At 40.4% G+C, this 19545-nt stretch overlaps 1 protein-coding gene across 1 annotated transcript; it reads left to right on the top strand.

The window, feature by feature from the left end:
- Positions 1-676: 676 nt before the first annotated feature.
- gucy2cb (guanylate cyclase 2Cb) lies at positions 677-18568 on the top strand. Its single transcript, XM_061094442.1, has 27 exons — positions 677-878; positions 2697-2803; positions 3057-3124; positions 3464-3679; positions 4855-4973; positions 6087-6189; positions 6658-6772; positions 6956-7097; positions 8149-8231; positions 8348-8462; positions 9420-9501; positions 10278-10380; positions 10488-10547; positions 10649-10720; positions 10843-10947; positions 11538-11624; positions 12433-12565; positions 12647-12784; positions 13586-13662; positions 13759-13850; positions 13987-14145; positions 14991-15183; positions 15275-15449; positions 16126-16224; positions 16416-16510; positions 17385-17461; positions 18358-18568. The coding sequence occupies exons 1-27, from the start codon at positions 677-679 to the stop codon at positions 18566-18568; spliced, it is 3228 nt and encodes a 1075-aa protein (XP_060950425.1).
- Positions 18569-19545: the final 977 nt, after the last annotated feature.

Here is a 19545-nt window from a genome sequence, read left to right as displayed (position 1 = left end):
TGTTTTTTAACCTATTTTGTATATTTCATGAATAGTGTTCAGCTTGCCAATCAGGTCATAATCTAATACTGACAAATGAAAATGAACTGAGGCTCATCTGGCAATCATCACCCTCTGTGAACTAGGCCTAGCCGGGACAGTGCTGTCGACATCGAATATCCAATATGTTTTTCTGAACCGTCCTGATAAACAAATCGATTATAATTTAAAAATACGTTTTAAAATGTGTATGTTACCAACCAGCTGAGATTTGTTTCTGTGTATCTGTTCTGTGTGATTGTGTGTTTTCAACACTGTAATTCACGCAGACCTTTGCGCAACAATAGTGAGATGGTTATATGGCCCGCCTCTGTGTCTTTAAAGGTTGTATATTAACAACTCGATGTGCCAGGTGAGCGACCTCAAAAGGGAACAAAAGAAGTGTGACTCCGAGAAGCAAGGCAGGCGAGCAGAGAGATAAGGACTTGAGGGTCTTTGTATTGTTTGTGTTAAGAACAACTGTCAGTGTTGTCGTGGTAGAGAAGACGACTTCATCTGTGCAGCTTGCTCCACAACTTTCTCTGTCTTCCTGGGAGTGCTTATTGCATTATAGACCTGCTGGACTGTAGGTCAGGAGTCTTTTTACCGGACCATGGATTATCAGTAACTTCTTGAATATAGATATTTAGAGGTGAAAATGAGCGCTAGTTGTGTGTGGTTGTGTTGGTGCATCCTGGGGATTCTGGCATCTCCGTGTTGGGGCGTCACACAGTGTCTGGATGGGACCACGATCAACGTGATCCTGCTGGAGGATCAGGAGTCTCCGTGGAGCCTGAAGTTTGTTCGAGGAGAAATAGAGAAAGCCGTGGAGACAGATTCAGCCATCAATACTGCACAAGGTAACCAAATTCATTCAGTCTTTACATTGAGGTTAAAACCTTATTGATGATGGAGCCGGATGGAGAAATATAAAAAGACACAAATAAGAAGCTGTAAAATGTACTAAATAGCAAAAACAAGAACAAAAGTAAAAGCATTAAAGTACTTAAGGTTTAATTTAGAGCAAATTAATTAAGTGAAACAAATGAATCAAGATGAGATAAAAAAAACTTAAATTGCCCATAAGATGAAGATGAGTTGAGTTTTTGATTGTTCTCTATGTTACTCCATGTGGCAGGTGCAATGATGCGAAAAACTGAATTTACTGAACTCAGTAAAAAACATTTGGCACCTGAAGTGTCGTCCAGTGATTTGAGCGGGTTTAATGAAAATATAGCGAGATAATGTCTAGCATGTGTGCACAGAGCTATAGTGCATCACACTCCAAATTGTATTACGATTTCTAAATGTAAAACTGTAGAGCCTAATACTGTGTATCTGTAAATTCAATTGTCCTGTTAACGCCAGCCAAAGTACACTGGACATGTTATAACATTGCCTCAGTGACCCAGTGAGATACAGTATGGGTTATTAAACTATTACTCAAGAGGAATCAAGTATAATACATCCTTTATCTTAATCGCTCATAATCAATTACGGTGCTTACTCAATGATTTGTGCAAGCCTCGATCTTTGGGTGGCATGATAACAAAATACTCAGTAAATATTTAGCTTTGAATCACTTAGACATGGCTGGGTTAACCTGCTTCAAGCCCAGAGGCAAAACTAGTCATGGGCACTATTGTTTGTTCGGAAATAGGCTAATGGACCATGAACATTTTGAGAGAGGTCGATGCACACGATGAAAATTAACCTTCAGTGGCCCTTGAACATCAGGGGCCTCAGGGGCAACCCCTTTGCCCAATAACTAATCCAAACCTGCAGCTATCGGCTGCTATATCCTACTGTCATCACTATCAGCCAACTGACCATTTACTAAACCACTCAGTCCTTTATTCTTACACACACACACAGTTTACAGTGAGGACAGTGGTAAATTTAGCTTACATCTCAAAGCCCTTAGTTTTGAACATGGACTGTAAATCAGGACTAACGAGGCATTTCTAATTCCTCCCACCCCATTTTTATGCATCTAATAACTAAATAAAACCAAATGTCAAAAAATAAATACTTGAGCATACGTCAGTGTGACAAGAACTACCTTAAATGACAGAGAACATGATGTGAATTTGACTCTTTACTTTAGCCCATGCACATCAGGCAGGGTCTGTGACCTTTTGTGCAGCCAGCCACCAGGTGGCGATGGAGAGGATTTGGCTTTACTTTTGGGGAGCCTTCATGTCGTCTATCTTCTTACAATCTGTCTGAAATCAAGGGACCATCATTTCAAACACAGAGATAGAAAATGTCTCATGCCTTATGTCCAGGGAGCTACTGTTGATCTCATGTTAGCATTACAAGTTTAGTGAAGTTGGCAGAGAACGAGAAACTTTTTACCGTTTAAGGGACTTCCCACATGTGTGTGCTCTTGTGTTTTTCCACTTTGTAGTGGACAGTTATCCACCATCCACACTCTTCTGATAACTATAGAGTATTTTGTTTATTACACTGCTTCAACATGCAGAGGAACCAAAGCTTGACCAACCAGCCGAACCAGACCTGCTGTGTCATGTTATGATCATCAAGATAGGACTGGATTATTGCTGCTCTGATAAGGGATTTAACAAATGGTCTGATGACATCTACAACCCACAAGTCAATATCATATACAATACACATGTTTGTCTTTTTCTTCTTTCCTTCTGATAAAGGTGTAGGGTTTAATCTCACGGCCAACTACGGCGGGTTCAACACCACCTATTATCGATATGGAGGCTGCCAGAGCAGCATATGTGGGGGAGTGGAAGAGCTAATAAACCTGAATGTGAGTGAGCAGCTAAACCTTTAAATCCAGTTTAGGCTCATCAAATGTTCTTCTTCCAGTTATGTTTATACTTGCTTATGTGATTAAAGTGTGAGGATTAGGAGCTATTTCCTCTAGGGGGCAGAACATTGCAGCATCATCCCTTGCGTCCCAGTTTGACGTTCCTGGGAATTACTATAGTAACAGTAGTAATAAGCTTCACTGCTCCAAGCCTTAGCTCGACAAAAACTCACTCAGCCCCTTTCTCCTGCAGAACTCAGGCAACTTGGGATGTGCGGTGCTTGGGCCCACCTGCACCATCGCTACCTTCCAAATGGTTGAGTAAGTTATTTACATGGTCATGTCCAGACTGGTTAATCTAAAAGTAAATTACTTTGTACATCTCCGTAGTATAAATAAATCTAAATTGATGAAAATGACGGTATGGCGCACATACAACCATGCAACTTATGTTGTAGCCTCTGCCAAGGAGGTTAGTGCTTTGAATCCTGTCTGTTTGTTAGTGTGTTCGTATGTTTGGAAGCAAATTTACAGACGATTTCCACGAAACTTGGTGGAAGGACACTGTTAGAGTCAGAAATTAACACAATACATTTTGGTGTGGACTTAAGAAGTTTATTTAAACAGACTCCATTGCCGTACTCTCTCTCTGTCTGTCAGTGCGGAAAAGGGTCTGAGGCTCAGGACACCCATCATGTCTGCAGGAAGCTTCGGCCACTCCTGCGACTACACACTCAACCTGCAGCGTCTGCTGCCACCGGCACGCAAGATCTCAGACTTCTTCATCCACTTCTGGAAAGCGGATAACACGATCAAACCTGAGTGGACAACTGCCTACGTTTACAAGATGGCCGGCAACACCGAGGACTGCTTTTGGTGAGTTGCCACGCAGACATCGGGGGAATATATGTAAAGTCTCTTTATTGAACGATCAAGAGAATAGAACCCACATAACAAAATGTGAAATGTGATACAGTTGTAGGTACAATTGTCAGAAACATTAAAATAATAACTCAACAGATTGACTTGAGACAGTATTGAACCCTTTTCTTCTTGGTAGTTTGAGCAGACAGAAACTCTTGATAATGTTGAAAATATTATGTGGCCTGGAGTGTGGACAAGGACTGTTGTTTAGTCCAGCAGCTTAAATCTACGGAAGCGTATTGCATTCACTTGAAAAAAAAAAAAAAGCTCCGGGTTAAAAAAAAAAAAAAGTTCGAAAAAACCATTTTTTTCCTGTTTGTCGAACTTTTTTTTTTTTTCCCCTGTTTTTCCGAGATAAAAATCCTGTTTTTCGAACTTTTTTTTTCCCTGTTTATCCGAGATAAAAATCCTGTTTTTCTGTGTTAAGTTTTCTCGGGAAAAGGCGTTCCCTTAATCCTGCCTGAAGCTCTCACACGCATGGAGTATGGTTGCTGCTGCATCAGCCTGAACCTGCAACAGACTAATTTAGCCGAGCGGTTTGTTCTTTAAACAGTCAGGAGGCCTCAGCCGAAAGAGGACACGAGAGATGGTTATTGAATCGGGACATCACTCTCGTTTATTTTCCTTCACACTTTTCTCTATCGATAGAACCCTTTTCCGTTAGAACCCCTTTCAAAACAAGAGTCCCAACCACCAACCTGCTTATGACAGGAACTACACATCAATCTTCTATAATAAAGCCACTAACGGGACAAAAATAAAAACAATCCTCTACCTATATGTAGCATATCCCCCGAAAGATGGTCAAGACTTTCGACTGATGTTTTCAGGTTTATTTGACGCTACGTCTATGGACGCTATACGTCACTTTCAAAATAAAAGCATGGAAAAAAATTTGAGCGAAAAACAGGATTTTTATCTCGGAAAAACAGGAAAAAAAAAAGTTTGAAAAACAGGATTTTATCTCGGAAAAACAGGAAAACAAAAAGTTCAAAAAACAGGAAAAATCCTGTTTTTCGAACTTTTTATTTTTTTTACCCAGAGCTTTTTTTATTTTTTCAGGTGAATGCAATACGCTTCCGTATAAATCTATGTTTTATGAGGGATTCTGTGATTTTCTCCTGCAGGTATATAAATGCACTGGAGGCAGACTCAAGCAAGTTTGCCCAGAATATTACAAGGAAAATGTTGCGCAAACCAGAGGAACTGAGAAAAGTTTTGACATCAAAAAACAGGACCAGCAACTGTAAGTATATTGTTTTTTGACTGAATAAGTACATTTATTTCAAAATTGTACTTTGTTGAATTAAATCAAGTTTTACAAGCAGCCAGGAAATATATTCAGACACTGTGTCTGCACCATAGACTCTTTATAAAGATGGACGACATGACAGTTCCCTCTAAGTGAAGCCAAAGCGTCTCTATTTCCTCCAAATACATTTTTCATAAATATGGTTTCTGTCATTTTAGTTATATGTTTAAGTACTAATTCCATTGGTAGGTTTAGTTTCAATTAGTTATTTGATGCTATAAAAATGATACAAATGATCACAACTGCACTGACTCTGGCTCCAAATGTGCAACATGGCAGCGTTTGTATCCAGGATATTTTGGCTTCATTTCTGGATAGTGGGAGGAAGTGGAGAAGTGTCGTCCATCTTTATATACATCTGACGTTTGTACACAATACAGCTGCTACAACCAATACATTTGTTTGTGTTGGTCCTAATCCCAAGTGACTGTGAGGGCACTGTAGATTCATGGGTGCATTTGGTATAAATTAAATAAATTAGCGAAAAAATGTGTAACTAAGTAAAACTTAGGTATACTTTACAAACTGTTTCAAAACAGCACAGATTGAGAACTTTGTTCTTCGTGCTGAATTTGGAACTTGTGGTAACATTTTCTGAAACACACATATCACACACCAAAAAAATTACGTTTATTTAGTTTTTAACGTGTTAGGTTAATGTGGTCCTGTGTGGTCAGTGTGGTCAGAACTCCAGATCCCCTTCTGCCTGAAAGACCTTTAATGTTTGATAATCATAAGATTGGATATTTTATCCCTAATTCACCACATGATCACAATACATAGAGTATAGTTTTGTGTTATTTACAGTAAACATTTCTAAGTTAACTAAGTTAGGCTTTTAACATTCAGGTTACGACTATACATAGACAAAGAACAACTCGTTCCTCAACCACAGATGCAGCCATAAAAGAGGGTGATTTGGATTTGCTATTAACTATCAAGGTTGAAATGGACATTCAGGACAAAAGAGTCAAACAGAGGGATTGACTCCCTCCATTGTCACTAGTGGTGTAAATGCAGTTTGTCTGTTACATTTTGTGTTTGCAGTGTTCATCATGTGTGGATCACCAAAGGACGTGCTGGAGGTGAAACGTGGCACTCCGGAGGCAGACAGCAGTGATAATCTCTTCATCCTTATTGATCTTTACAAGTCAGTGCTGATTCATTTCATCTCTGCTAATTTCCAGTTGTCTTCATATTTCTTGTTGTCTGCGGTACTTTTTGTGTGTGTTTGCACTTATTGTAATATATAGCTTCACAAATGGTTCTCCATATTGCCAAATCCTTCTCTATGTCTACATCATCATGTGCTTGAACAAGGCGTTCCACAAGTAGACATCTAGTGGCCAAGGTTACATATTACATGTAAACCTTCATTATGATTGCCGCCAAATGGCCACTGCATTGGTTGGAAAAAAATATTAAATTAGTTTTAAAGTTGGAGGAAAATGACCCCTTACTTGTTTTAAACATTTTCTTGATAGGTGGTTGTGGTCTCACTCGCTAGTTTCTTTCAAGTCTTTTTCATCCAGCATGGAGTTTATTTATTTCTGCTAATAGATCTTAAAAATCTCCTACACAATGGCTCTTTAAAAACATTTTTCCTGCATGCTCACAGTGATAAATACTACACCAACACAACATCACTGCCTTCCATGAAGAACGTGCTGGTGCTGACGATGCCGGACACCAGACAGTACACCATCAACTCAGACCTCAGAGACAACGACACGGTGAGGACACAGGAAATAGTGTTAGTAACTATTTCTCAGCTGGATGCAGGGACTTCCTGGTGCCTGGTTGTCATGGCACAACATCAGTGGTCCTGTCACTCTGAATAATCTTCAGTGTCATATCAGGACCAGATCCAGAAAGCAGATCCAAGCATTGATCTATTACCCTCTCCCTCTCTGCAGATGAACGACTACATGGCTGCTTATCATGATTCTGTGCTGTGGGTTGGCCAGGTGATGAGGATGATTTCTGAAAAACCTTCGTCTGAGATTCAGCAGATGGAGTATGTCAATGCGAATTTCTTCAGGAACACCACCTTTAACGGTAGGGAGGAAGACAGAGCAGGAGGAAATGAGGCTGTTACATGAATCTTAACATCTAATGTAATTAAACTTTAAAACAGCTGTCAGAACAACAGTTTGTATCTTTTAGAGACCAAATAAAAGATTTTGGTCAAAACTATAGACCATATAAATTAGGATGATGTGTATCCGCATTAAAAATTAATCTGAAATACAAAAATGAAGCCTAAATATCCCAGTTACGGGTGCGGCCATATTGCGCATTTGTCGACAAATAACTAAATAAACCAAATTTATAATGACCGACACCATCTTTGTTTAAATTTAATCAGCTAACGTGTATTTTGACTTAAGTTTGGTCCATGTCCCAACCAATAACATGGATGAAGCTGGATTTATGACCTGTACTGCAGACAGCCAGTAGGGGGCCATCCAGATGATTTCTCCTCCATTTGTGCAGCTGTCATGCCCTTCATCTTTACTGGTGTCTACTGGTTAGCACGTTTCAAACTTCTCGAATGAGGATCAAAAACATGTCACTGTTAGCATTTATATCAAAGAACTATTGTATCGAGCAACAGCCCCACATCGGTTTGGCTGAATACCCTTGGTACAGTTTAATTGTTTTGTTTGCATAAATGTAGATATGAACATATCCTTTGTAAAACACTCAAACACTGTAAAAGTTGTAGTTGTTGAATTGAAACTGCTCACAGATTTGCTCGAGCCCCCAAATTTCTATGAAAACTCCAACGAGATGACGTCAGTGGCCCCTGAGAGGGGATGAGGACGACTGTGAGGTCTCACAGATGGAGGCTGTCGACTGCTGTCACTTCTGTGTCTATCACTGACATGACATGTTACACTGTAGCCTGCAGGCTGCAGCTGTATGTAGCTGCTGTGTAACTGAGTATGAGGCTCAATCAGGAAGAGGCTGTAGTTTAATTATTCATCTTGTTTTTTGGGCTTATTATGTTGTCTTGTATTCCTTGTTTTTAACGGCAAAACACACTTGAAAGGTGCTCTATGAATGAAGTTATGATTTCTGCTGCCATGTGTCCGTGTCTGCTCAGGATCTGCTGGAATCTACAAGCTGGACAGGCATGGAGACAGAGACGTGAATCTCTCAATCATTTACACCAACACTGACAGCAAGGTAGTTTCTGCTAATTATTTAGCCATTTAGCAGTGATGTAGAAGAAACACTCATTCTCCTCTGAGTGTCATCCCTTGCTGAAAATATTTGTTATTTGCTCCTCATGTGATCCTCAGTACTGCGTTTTATTCACGTTCGACACTGAAGACAACCAAACCACAGTGGTTGAGACACACCCTTCCTTCATCTGGGGAAACAGACTTCCTGATTTCATACCAGATAGCGGTATGGGTACACACACACACACACACACACACACACACACACACACACACACACACACACACCCCTGGGTGAGGCTAACTGAGGCTTTCAGTTTGCATTTGCTACAATCAGGTCAGTTTTGACCATTTGTGTGGGAGTACTCATGATAATTGAAGGCCACCTATGGACTTTTCTTGTAACACAAAAAATACATCATGCTTACATTCAGTGTTTTTCACACAAAAAACACACATTGGCGAAGGTCGCTACTTCACTTCCTCCCACTATCCAGAAATTAAGCCAAATAGCCTGGAAATGAACGCTGCCATCTTACAGATTTGGAGCCAGAGTCTGTGCAGTAGTGATCAAGGGATGAAGCCATGGTATTAAGGTCCCGCCAATACATGCGCTCGACCAATTGCGACTCAGTCTCGTCTGTCAATCATGATGTGTCTCCCTGTTTTTCTCCCTGTTTTTAAAGCAAAAAATAACTAATTAATACTGAATTTACCAGAAAATTTGTACTTGGACCAACATCAGTATGACAAGAACTGCCTAAAATGACAGAAAGCATCTTTGAGAAAAATTACTTCGACTTCTTCCTTTGGTCCAACTCCCATCTACTAACAAGGAGGATACAGGATTTATGACTGTCTTTGTGTACGGTCAATGGTAGGGGCGAATCAGAGAGAGATATGATTGGATGCCACGAGCCATAGAAGTGAAAGAGCCAATAATTGTAACAAATACACTCCAATGTGTGACTGAATAAAGAACGCAAAGTTAAAATTTGTGCCTCAAGGAAGATGACTCCTGCTGATGACTTCATATCATTCCACACATAAACCTGAACATTATGGCAATTCCACCTGTGTTTATCTGTTTCCTGTTCTTATACAACGTGGTTAGATCCTTATCTGCTTGATGCATCAACTGTGAGATGTAACAGTGAACAGTGTTTGTGTTTTATCTTCACACCTTCAGATATCGGCAATCATAACATCGTTGTCATAGTGTTGGCTGTCACAGTGGTTGTTGTGGCCACCATCGCCTTCATTTTCTACAGGTGAGTAATAATCCTTGTGGAGTCTTATCATTGACGATCTGCTGTCTAAGATTCCTGAGAAAATGTAGTCGTTAAATGCTCAAAAGTAGACCATCCACAGACTGTATACAAAGACAAAGCGTCTTCACTTCCTCCCACTATCCATGAATGAAATATCCTGCATACAAACCCTGTTATATCAGAATCGGATATTATTACCATGCAGGTTTACACATGCAAGGAATTTGCTCTGGTGTATTTGTGCAAGTATAGAAAATGGAAATGAGGTAACGAGGTCCCGCCATTGCATATGCGTGACCAATCACGAGTCAGTCTCAGCTGTCAATCAAACACCAGTGTGATAAGAACTACCCAAAAGGACATAAAACCATCTTTGAGATTTATTTATTGTTTATTGTTTAATTTAAAGTTAATGACCTGTACTGCAGCCTGCCTCCAGGGGGCAATCAAGATGCTTTGGCTTCACCTTTGGGGGGCCTTCATGTCGTCCATCTTTACGTACAGTTTGTGGTTGGTCTATCTTTAAACATGGCTGATTTAAGTTGTTCTAAATACATAAATAAATAGCCAAGAATCAAGAAATCAATAACTACACAGTTTTTTCAAATCAGTATCACATGTGATGCTTTTTATTACCATAAACACGTCTGGGTTCCAGAATTACAAACTGAATCGTAAGCTAGAATCCCAGAAGAGGTTGAACTTTATGATGTGGTTGTTTTCCTGTTCTCCTGAAAATCTCCATGTGTTCTGGTGGAATTTGTCTCCATGTGTAGACAGAACAGGACCGACCGTCTGCACAGGAAGCGTTGGTCACACATGGCTTCCGATCTCATCTCGCAGCTGGAGAATAGCAAACGCAATGTCGTCTCTCTGAAGGTAAAGGACGTCTAAACCTCCTCTTAGTCAGGAGTTACCTTATTCTCTACCATGAACACACTAAATGAACTGACTGTGTTCAAATATGCCTCATCCTCCTCGGTCAGATTGAAGATGAGGGGAAGAACAAAAATTTCAAGATCCGCCTCGCATACTACGACAAGAAGGTAGCTGGACACTGCTTCCTGAAAGACTTTTCAACTTAATCAAAATATGTTTGCCCTGTGCTCAACACACGGATGTAATGTTGATGCTGCAATATTTTCAGACTGTAATTCTGAAGGAGCTGAAACACTCAGATGGGAATTTCAGCGAGACGCAGAGGATAGAGCTTAACGCGGTAAGAGACACAAACACACACACACACACACACACACACACACACACACACACTTGTCTTCTTTGTTTATATTTTTCAAATTTTGCAAATGTTCCATGTCCTTTTTGTCTTTTACTCTGCAGCTCCTGCAAATCGACTATTACAACCTCACCAAGTTTTATGGGACGGTGAAGTTTGATCAGGGCGCATTCGGGGTGTTTGAGTATGGAGAGAGGGGCTCGCTCAGGGTACGTATGACACGCACACTATCAGTCCAGTTCAGTCAGACAACTCACAATCAAACGTTTAATGCAACAGCAGAACCATCTGGGTTTGGCGTCTAGTCACTCTCACGGATATGATGACATAGATATGATGGGAATGATGAGCAATTACGTATCTGATCAGTGTTTTCACTGACAACACAAAAATATCAGAACCATAAAAAGATCAAATAACATTATGTCAACAAGAGACTACATCATAACCTCAGCCAATGGAGGCTATGTGTCCACCCATGTCCATTTGTTTGCTGCTGTTGTGAGCAAGATAACACAAAAACTGTTCAACAGATTACCAGTTTAATTACTTTAGTCGAGTTTATTTCACAAAAGGTAAATACATAAAACGTAAATGTGTGTTGGGGGGGGGGTGGTGTAAACCAGTAATGGAATTACATGAAAACTAAACCCGACTACAATACAGGTAATATAATATATCGACATCTATTAAACTCATGGAGACAATGGTAATGGCCTTCTATTTCTAAAATCTCAGTACAGACGCACAAAAGACGCGCACACATGCACAAACACCCTCTGCTCCTGTCTTCTTACAGTATGTGCTGAATGACAAGATTTCATACCCGGAGGCGACCTTCATGGACTGGGAGTTCAAGGTCACCGTCATGTACGATATTGCCAAGGTGAGACAGAAACTCACATCATGCAACTCAAGAATCAGATTGTAAATGGGGTGGGGGTTGGCACACAATACAGTATGTACGTTTATGAATGACTGAAGAGCAGGCACCATATGTTCAGCTCAACACAAACACGCTTCTAACATGTGACTGAAGCACACGCAACTTACAGTTTGCCCTGGAGACAACTGTCTCTAGACTACACTACTTTGATTACTTTGCAGTTTTAGTCAACTGAATTTTTTGGCGAAAACCACGTAGCACACCATCAATGTTTTAAAGTGTGTAATCAATGAGTTATTGTATATAAGCAGTCGCCTGAATGGGAGTAGTTTGTTTCTTTGAGTTATAGTTCAACACTTTGGGCACTTTAATACACATCTTTCTTTTTTAATCTCTGTCTTATCAGCAAACTCTTCTCAGGATTTCCCAGAGTGCCGAAGCTCAAACTTTCCTTTGATGCACATTTTCACATGTGTTAAGAAAACTGGAGCTATACTTCAGCTCTTCAAAATAAAAATCCCTAGGCAGCTGAAGTAATGCTAAACAAAATGTAAATCTCATGTCTCTATTTTGTCATTTAGTAAATTTATAAATGGTATTTAAAAAACGTCCCCTAACACAGTACTTGTTGGTGAAGTTTCAACCAAACTGAAGTTCAGCGATGGGAATTGTTGTTGCAGTTCTTCCTAACTGCCAGTAGAGGTCACTAAAGTTCAGAGATGACTCATTGCCTCCTTCATTTCTCCTGATCTCCTCCACTTGAGCATGTGTCTGTCAGATAACTGTGATGTGTGAATGCTCTGTGCAGGGCATGTCCTACCTCCATGCCAGTGACATCCAGGTGCACGGGCGCCTCAAGTCCACCAACTGTGTGGTGGACAACCGCATGGTGGTGAAGATCACAGACTTTGGCTGCAACAGCTTTCTCAGCCCTGGCGAAGGTAAAACAGCAGCCTTTGGGTTATTACCTATTCCTTCCCTATCTTACATTCTTAACGTCTCCTTTCTCTTGGTCTTCTCAGACTTGTGGACGGCTCCGGAGCATCTGAGGAAGCACGGCACCTCTCAGAAAGGAGACGTCTACAGCTACGCCATCATCTCTCAGGAGATTGTTCTGAGAAAGAGCACCTTCTACACCGAGTGCTGCTCCGACCGAGAAGGTGCAACACACTGACCCCAAAAATTAAAAAGAATGACCAAAATCATGACAGGGAAGGGTGTGTATAGTAAGTGTGACTGCTTTTGAGAACAGAGAGGATCTCTACATTTTTTTATTACAGATTTAAACATTTGTGTGTCTGGATATCTCATACGTTAGTCTTCATATAACCAAAAAACAGACAAAATAAATGATGCCTTACAGTGAGGATGCCACACACACAGTGTATGATTCATATGATTCATCTTCTGAATCAGTCTAAAAGAGTTGACATCTAGAGCCCAACTGAAAAATTGGCTGCTAGATGCCGATAGACGTAGATACAAGCGCTCTATATTTGGTTGTATTTTTGTTTTCTTTTTCATTATAGTCATGAATAATAAGGTTTATAGTTAAACTGGATAATATCAAGCAATCTGCAATCCTTTGTCATAAGGATTTGATGACTTCTTATGACTCACTGCTAATTTTTTCATGCACTATGTCCCATAAGCAGCACCACCAGAAGTTTACATTGACACATACACACTCTTTAGTTACCTCCTCTGCATTTTGTTGGTTAACAAGTTTATACAAAAACTACTTCACAGATTTCAATGACATTTTTTAGAGAATCAACATTTGTAGGGCTCTCTGTAAGTAAATTATGGATCTTGATGAATAGAAGCAGTTATTTTTTAGGGGATTGATTTTGTGAAGGTATCATTTAAGGGGACGGTTTAATCCTTGTCACTCTGCTGAGTGACATTCTAGTTCCTTCAGTGATTCAGCGTGGAAATAATGTCCTTGTGATTCCAAACAGAAAAGCTGTCCAGGGTCATAATGTCCTACTTCAGACCAGATCTAAAGTTTGAGACAGCCACAGAGAAAGAAGCAGAGGTGAGATTTTAATATCTGTGTTGCCGTTTGATCTTCAGTTGTGTTTTTGTGTATCCTCTGATATGACTTTAAAGCTTTGTGTCCTGTCTCCTACAGGTTTATATGTTAATAAAAAGCTGTTGGGATGAGGATTCTGAAAAAAGGCCAGACTTTAAGAGGGTAGAAAACTTTCTGGGGAAAATCATCAGGTAATTTCTGTTTGTGTGAAGAACATAGAATCTCTGAGAGACTGACTACACATTTGTAATAAGTTTTTGGGAACAAATAATGCTCCTTCCCATGTCCTCCTCCATCTTGCCTGTTGATTGTGTCCCTGTCCTCCAGTAAAGTCCACGACCAGGACAACGAGAGCTACATGGACAACATGATCAGACGGCTGCAGATGTACTCCAGAAACCTGGAGCACCTGGTGGAGGAGAGGACGGTTCTCTACAAGGCTGAGAGGGACAGGGCCGACTGCCTCAACTTCATGCTGCTTCCTGGGTCTGTTTACACGTACAGGATCACGCCTACGGTGGCCCCGAGGGCTCAATGCACAACAACCTCACATGATACATGCAAATGGAAAAACTTCAATTGGACAACACGTGCACGGAAATGGAAAACCTGCTGCATAAACTCAAAACATATCCAAATACTGACCATACAACCAAATACTCACCACGCAGCCATATACTTGCAACCTGTTCTCTATTTGCATGTGTTTTCTTAAATAGTAAAGCAATGAGCTCTCAGGGCCGTCATACACGCCGCGGCTTTCAGACCTGACCCGAACACATTTTTTTTTTAATCTTTCTATTCAGGGTTGAATTAAACTTTATTTTTTATTTGTTTGTCTATTTATTTATAGATTTTAGACTGCAATAGAGATGTATCTTTTAATTCTAATTTATTTATTTATCCAATTATTTACTGACCACATTCTTGTCATTGATTTCACTTCAATACTGGCTCACTTTACTTCTTTTTAATCTATGGTTTTACTGACTTCTATTTTAGCATTTTTTTTTCTCATCTTTATTTAATCTCCATCCTTTTCACGTCACCTTAAGTATTGTGTTATTCTATCTTTATGATAACTTATTTTTACGTATCTTTTGCACTCTCGATTTTATACATATCTTTAATTTTTTAATTTCAAATTTTATGAAACCTATATAGCTACATTTCCTCATTTCCCAGTATTATTATGGATGCATGAGTGGAGATCATGTTGTTATTGCTTTCATTGTATAAAGCACTTTGTGTTACATTGTTTGCATGAAAAGTACTACACAAATAAAAGATCAGGAACCAGTGGATCATCCTGTTCCCTCCTCCTCTCACAGCCCGGTGGTGAAGAGCCTGAAGGAGACTGGTGTGGTGGAGCCCGAGCTGTACGATGAGGTGACCATATATTTCAGTGACATAGTGGGTTTCACCACCCTGTGCCAGTACAGCACGCCCATGGAAGTAGTGGACATGCTCAACGACATCTACAAGGGCTTTGACAGCATTGTCGACCACCACGATGTTTACAAGGTACTGACAACAGTGACAAGCCATTGATAGATCTGTACAGAAGAGACAGTACAGATCTGCAGGCATCAGCATGTCGTCCATCTGTCCTCAGGTGGAGACGATTGGTGACGCCTACATGGTGGCCTCGGGGCTGCCCAAGAGGAACGGCAACAGGCACGCGGTGGATATCTGCTGCATGGCGCTGGACATCCTGGCGTTCATGGGAACCTTCCAGCTACGACACCTGCCCGGCATCCCTGTGTGGATACGCATCGGCATCCATTCAGGTTCAGAATGTTTCTTCATCTTCCAACAAAAGTGGAACAAAGTGGAAGTGAACGCTCAGAGGCCAAGATGACGCAATCTTTTCAATTTATTCAACTCCATTTGATATAATGACTAATTTTGTAATCATGTAAATGGGACAAAAATCAAATCCCACATGAACACATTTTGTGGTAGGGTTAGGTTAACGTTAGGGGCAGGCAAGTAGTATCTATGGTTAAGGTTATAGTTAGTCTCTGGGGATATCAATGCATGTCAATGTGATGTCCCCCAAAGATGTGTTGTTGGGACCTATATCCGTTTACATAGTCACATTATGGAGACTTGGGATAAAAAGCAACTTCACATAATATAAATCATTAAACTTTAATGATTTATATGTATCAATGTAATGTCCTCTCAAGTCCTGGAGATACGACAGTGTGTGTGGTCCAGGTATTAATCATGTTGTAAGGACCTTAATCTGTTAACACGCTCACAACATTGGGGACTTGTCTTCCTGTCCCCAATGTAAATCATTACATTTTAAGATGAAGGCACAGGTTAAGTAAGATTAGGTAAGGTAAAAGTTTGGGTTAAGGTTAGGTTGGTTTTAAGTATTGTCAATGTTTGAGAAAGTCTCCAGGAAATCAATATAAGTCAATGGCTGTGTGTGTGTGTGTGTGTGTGTGTGTCCAGGTCCCTGTGCTGCAGGGGTCGTGGGGATGAAGATGCCCAGATATTGTTTATTTGGAGACACAGTCAACACAGCGTCACGTTTGGAGTCAACAGGACATCGTGAGTAGGGAAACAAACACGATAACTGACGTACACCGACATTCATGCAGCCGACCGCTCTCCTCTGGCTCTGTTGCTCCAGTGCAATAACAGAGGCTATCAGTCAAGCTAATTAAATATATTGACCACAGCTAAGCCTGGGGTCAAAAAAAAAACTGATGTCTGACGTTTTATCTCGTCATATCCTGCAGCTCTGCGGATCCACTTCAGTCAATCGACTATAAATATCCTGCAGAGGACCAACTGCAGGTTTGAGTATGAGATGAGAGGAGAAACATATCTGAAGGTAAAGGTTCACAAAAGGGTTTTAAAAGCAGGTTCCAGTGGTGTCACTGCCACAAACTGATGCCAACAATGTGTGTATAGTTATGTGTCTGCAGAGGAGGAGAGACAAAATCGCCACTAGAGGAATTAACAAGGTCCCCCACCTACAAAAAGGCCTGATGATGTTTTAAAGACCCCTCCCACCCCAGATAACTTTAACCTTTTAATTTTTCTCCATTCTGATAAGAGACTGAAAAGTGTAAAGCTGAGAGGAAACAGATTGAAGAATAGCATTTATCCCAAAGCTGACCTCCTAATGATCCCTAGATATAATACTGCAGGACACTCAGTAGGTTTTAATGAATGGCAGTAAAACAGATAGCATATTGTTTTATAATGCACTTTATTAGCTTGTGGGTCACTTTATCTTCCTACATGTGCTAGTGTCTTATCTAAACATTTCATTAAGGATTTATTTTTTGTAACGTTTGGTTTACTTTTTTGAAATTGTTTTTTAGTGTCAACATTTGTTAAAGGATCTGTTTGTCTATTGGTAAAGGGGCTCAGATTTGACCTGTGTTTTGATGAGTTCACCAAGTCAAAGTCCAATCTTAGTTGATATGAAAATTAAGTATTGAATCTTGACTCTAATCTAAGTGTGTGTGTGTGTGTGTCTGTTTTACTGCGTTAAGTTCTATCCTCTGTGGTTTCGCTGTAGTTCCCATCTGAGTCTTTCAGCTCCTCTAGAATTAGAATCTGAAAATATTGCAGCGACCCCATAACATCCGTGTGTCGAGCACAGAGCAAACATATGTTGATCAACTTGAAAACTGCTGCAGGACGCAGTGTCCAGCTCCCTTCTTATCTTGTGTGTGTTTGTGTGTGTGTTTTCTAAGGGTAAGGGAACAGAGACAACGTACTGGTTAACAGGTGAAACTGGAAAAGACTACGACCTCCCAACTCCCCCAACAACGTAAGCAAACACACCTGACTGTTTCTCATGGACCAAACAAACAGGATAAAATGTGATGACTAGTGCCATATCCCATATATTAGATAACATGGGTTTTATTTGTCCATAGAATGTGTACAAAGATGGTCGATGCGTCTCCACTTTCTCACACTATTTACAAATAAAGCCAAAATATCTCAGACACAAGGTAAAAAGAATGTAGAAACCTCAGAGAGAGAGACACACGTGAGGTATCCCTCTCCCAGGACGGACAGAAGTGCAATAGATGTCAAGTGTACTATATATCAGGTCAATCATAGTCTATGGTCAGCAGCCAGCAAGATCATGATCCACCATCAAGATCAGGATCCTCTATAGTCCACAGTCATTGTCCACTGCCGCAATTAGGATCCAACATCAGCTGCCACCTCGGTCGTAGTCCACCACTATTATCAGATGCCAACACGATAAAGGATCTGCCAGGGCGATAAGGCAAAGGGACTCGGGGGAAGGGGTCAAGTCAGTGTCATCTGTTTATAGCATCGAAGTTAAACCAGTTAAATCAGAAAATAAACCTCTTCAAACGTAACAATGAGCTCTTGAACAAACATCAGTGTGATAAGAACTACCGAAAAAGTCTGAAACCATCTTTTAACAATTTTAACATGAAGTTTGACTGTTATTTTGGTTCATGTCCCATCCACTTACATGGAGATTGCAGGTTTTATAACCTATAATGCAGCCAGCCACCAGGGGCAATGGAGACCCTTTGGCATCTTTATATACACTTGTCCTGAATATGTACTTATAAACTTACAATTCTATACTGAAACATGTACTACTTCGGTCCTTCTGTACATTTATCTTGACATTACACCGTCTTGTTCAAACCTGGTTCTTTATCCCGGTTCCTGTAGAGAGAACTTCCAGCAGCTCCAGCAGAACCTCGCCCAAATGATCTTGACGTGTCTGGAGCGCCGCGCCCGGTGTTCTGTCCGCAGGAAGAATCGGAGTCAGGGGGACGAGGACGACCAAAAGGATCAAGGTTCCGAGGTGGAGTGTGAGAGCCAGGAGCCGGAGTACCTGCATCTGGCCACCGTGGATAACACGCTCAGCACCTTCCTGTAGCACCGAGCCGACTTCTCACCAAGAGTGGGAGAGAGCAGGCAGAGGCAGAGAGGACTGCAGTATCCGAAACACTGCAATACTGCATTTGTACAAAACAAGTACCTTGATGGACAAGGACGTGGAAGGTGCTTGTTTGTTTTTATTTCAGGATGCATTGCTGATTATCGGTGGATACACTTTTTCTTTAGAAATTGACTTGCTTTTTGTGCACCTTATTAAACCCCGGGCTAAAAGTGCCGCATCAGATGTGAAGAAATCAGTCATCAACCTTTTTTTCTGTTAATTCAAACACATCCATGTTATATTCTTGTATAAATATGTATACCTTTTCATTTGTTTGTTCGTTTTAAAGCAAGATTACACAAAAACTACTGTATGGATTACTATGAAATAGAGGAATAAAGTGGTCAGGGAAAAACCTGTGAGATTTTTTAAAAGGGCCTTTTCACCAAATATTTAGTTTAAATAATCACAGCTATAGAGAATTGTATACGAATTAAAGAGCTGAGAGACAGTGGAAGACATAGTAGCGTGTAGATGATGGATTATTTTTTTTCCCTAAGATCATTAGAATTTTTGAAGAATCTCTTAAAGTCTTTAAGAACCTGTGAGGAGCCTGAGGACTCTTCGTCTCTGAAAGGAAATACTCAGCATTTCTGATTCAAAGGACAAGAGTACAAGCAGTGGTTGATGTAGCAAAGTACATTCACTTTGTATTTGTACTTAAGTAGATTTATTTTCAATTTTACTCCACTGGCTATATCATGAAATAGCTGTACTCTCTACTCGTCATGTTCATTCTGAAAATGATCGGTTGCTCATGTCAACAACTGTGTGTTAAACTGAGGAAACAACTGCAGTACTACTGGAGCTTTGTTATTCTATGGTAAGTACTAGATACTCATGTACAACTTGTGAGCTAATGCTGGATGGTGATGATGACTGTCTCCCCCCCCACCCCCCCAAAAAAACCATGA

This window comes from Limanda limanda, chromosome 21, assembly GCF_963576545.1.
Source record: "Limanda limanda chromosome 21, fLimLim1.1, whole genome shotgun sequence".
NCBI lineage: Eukaryota > Metazoa > Chordata > Actinopteri > Pleuronectiformes > Pleuronectidae > Limanda > Limanda limanda.
The sequence above is the reverse complement of the archived record's forward strand: the minus strand, read 5'-3'. Positions and strand labels throughout refer to the sequence as shown.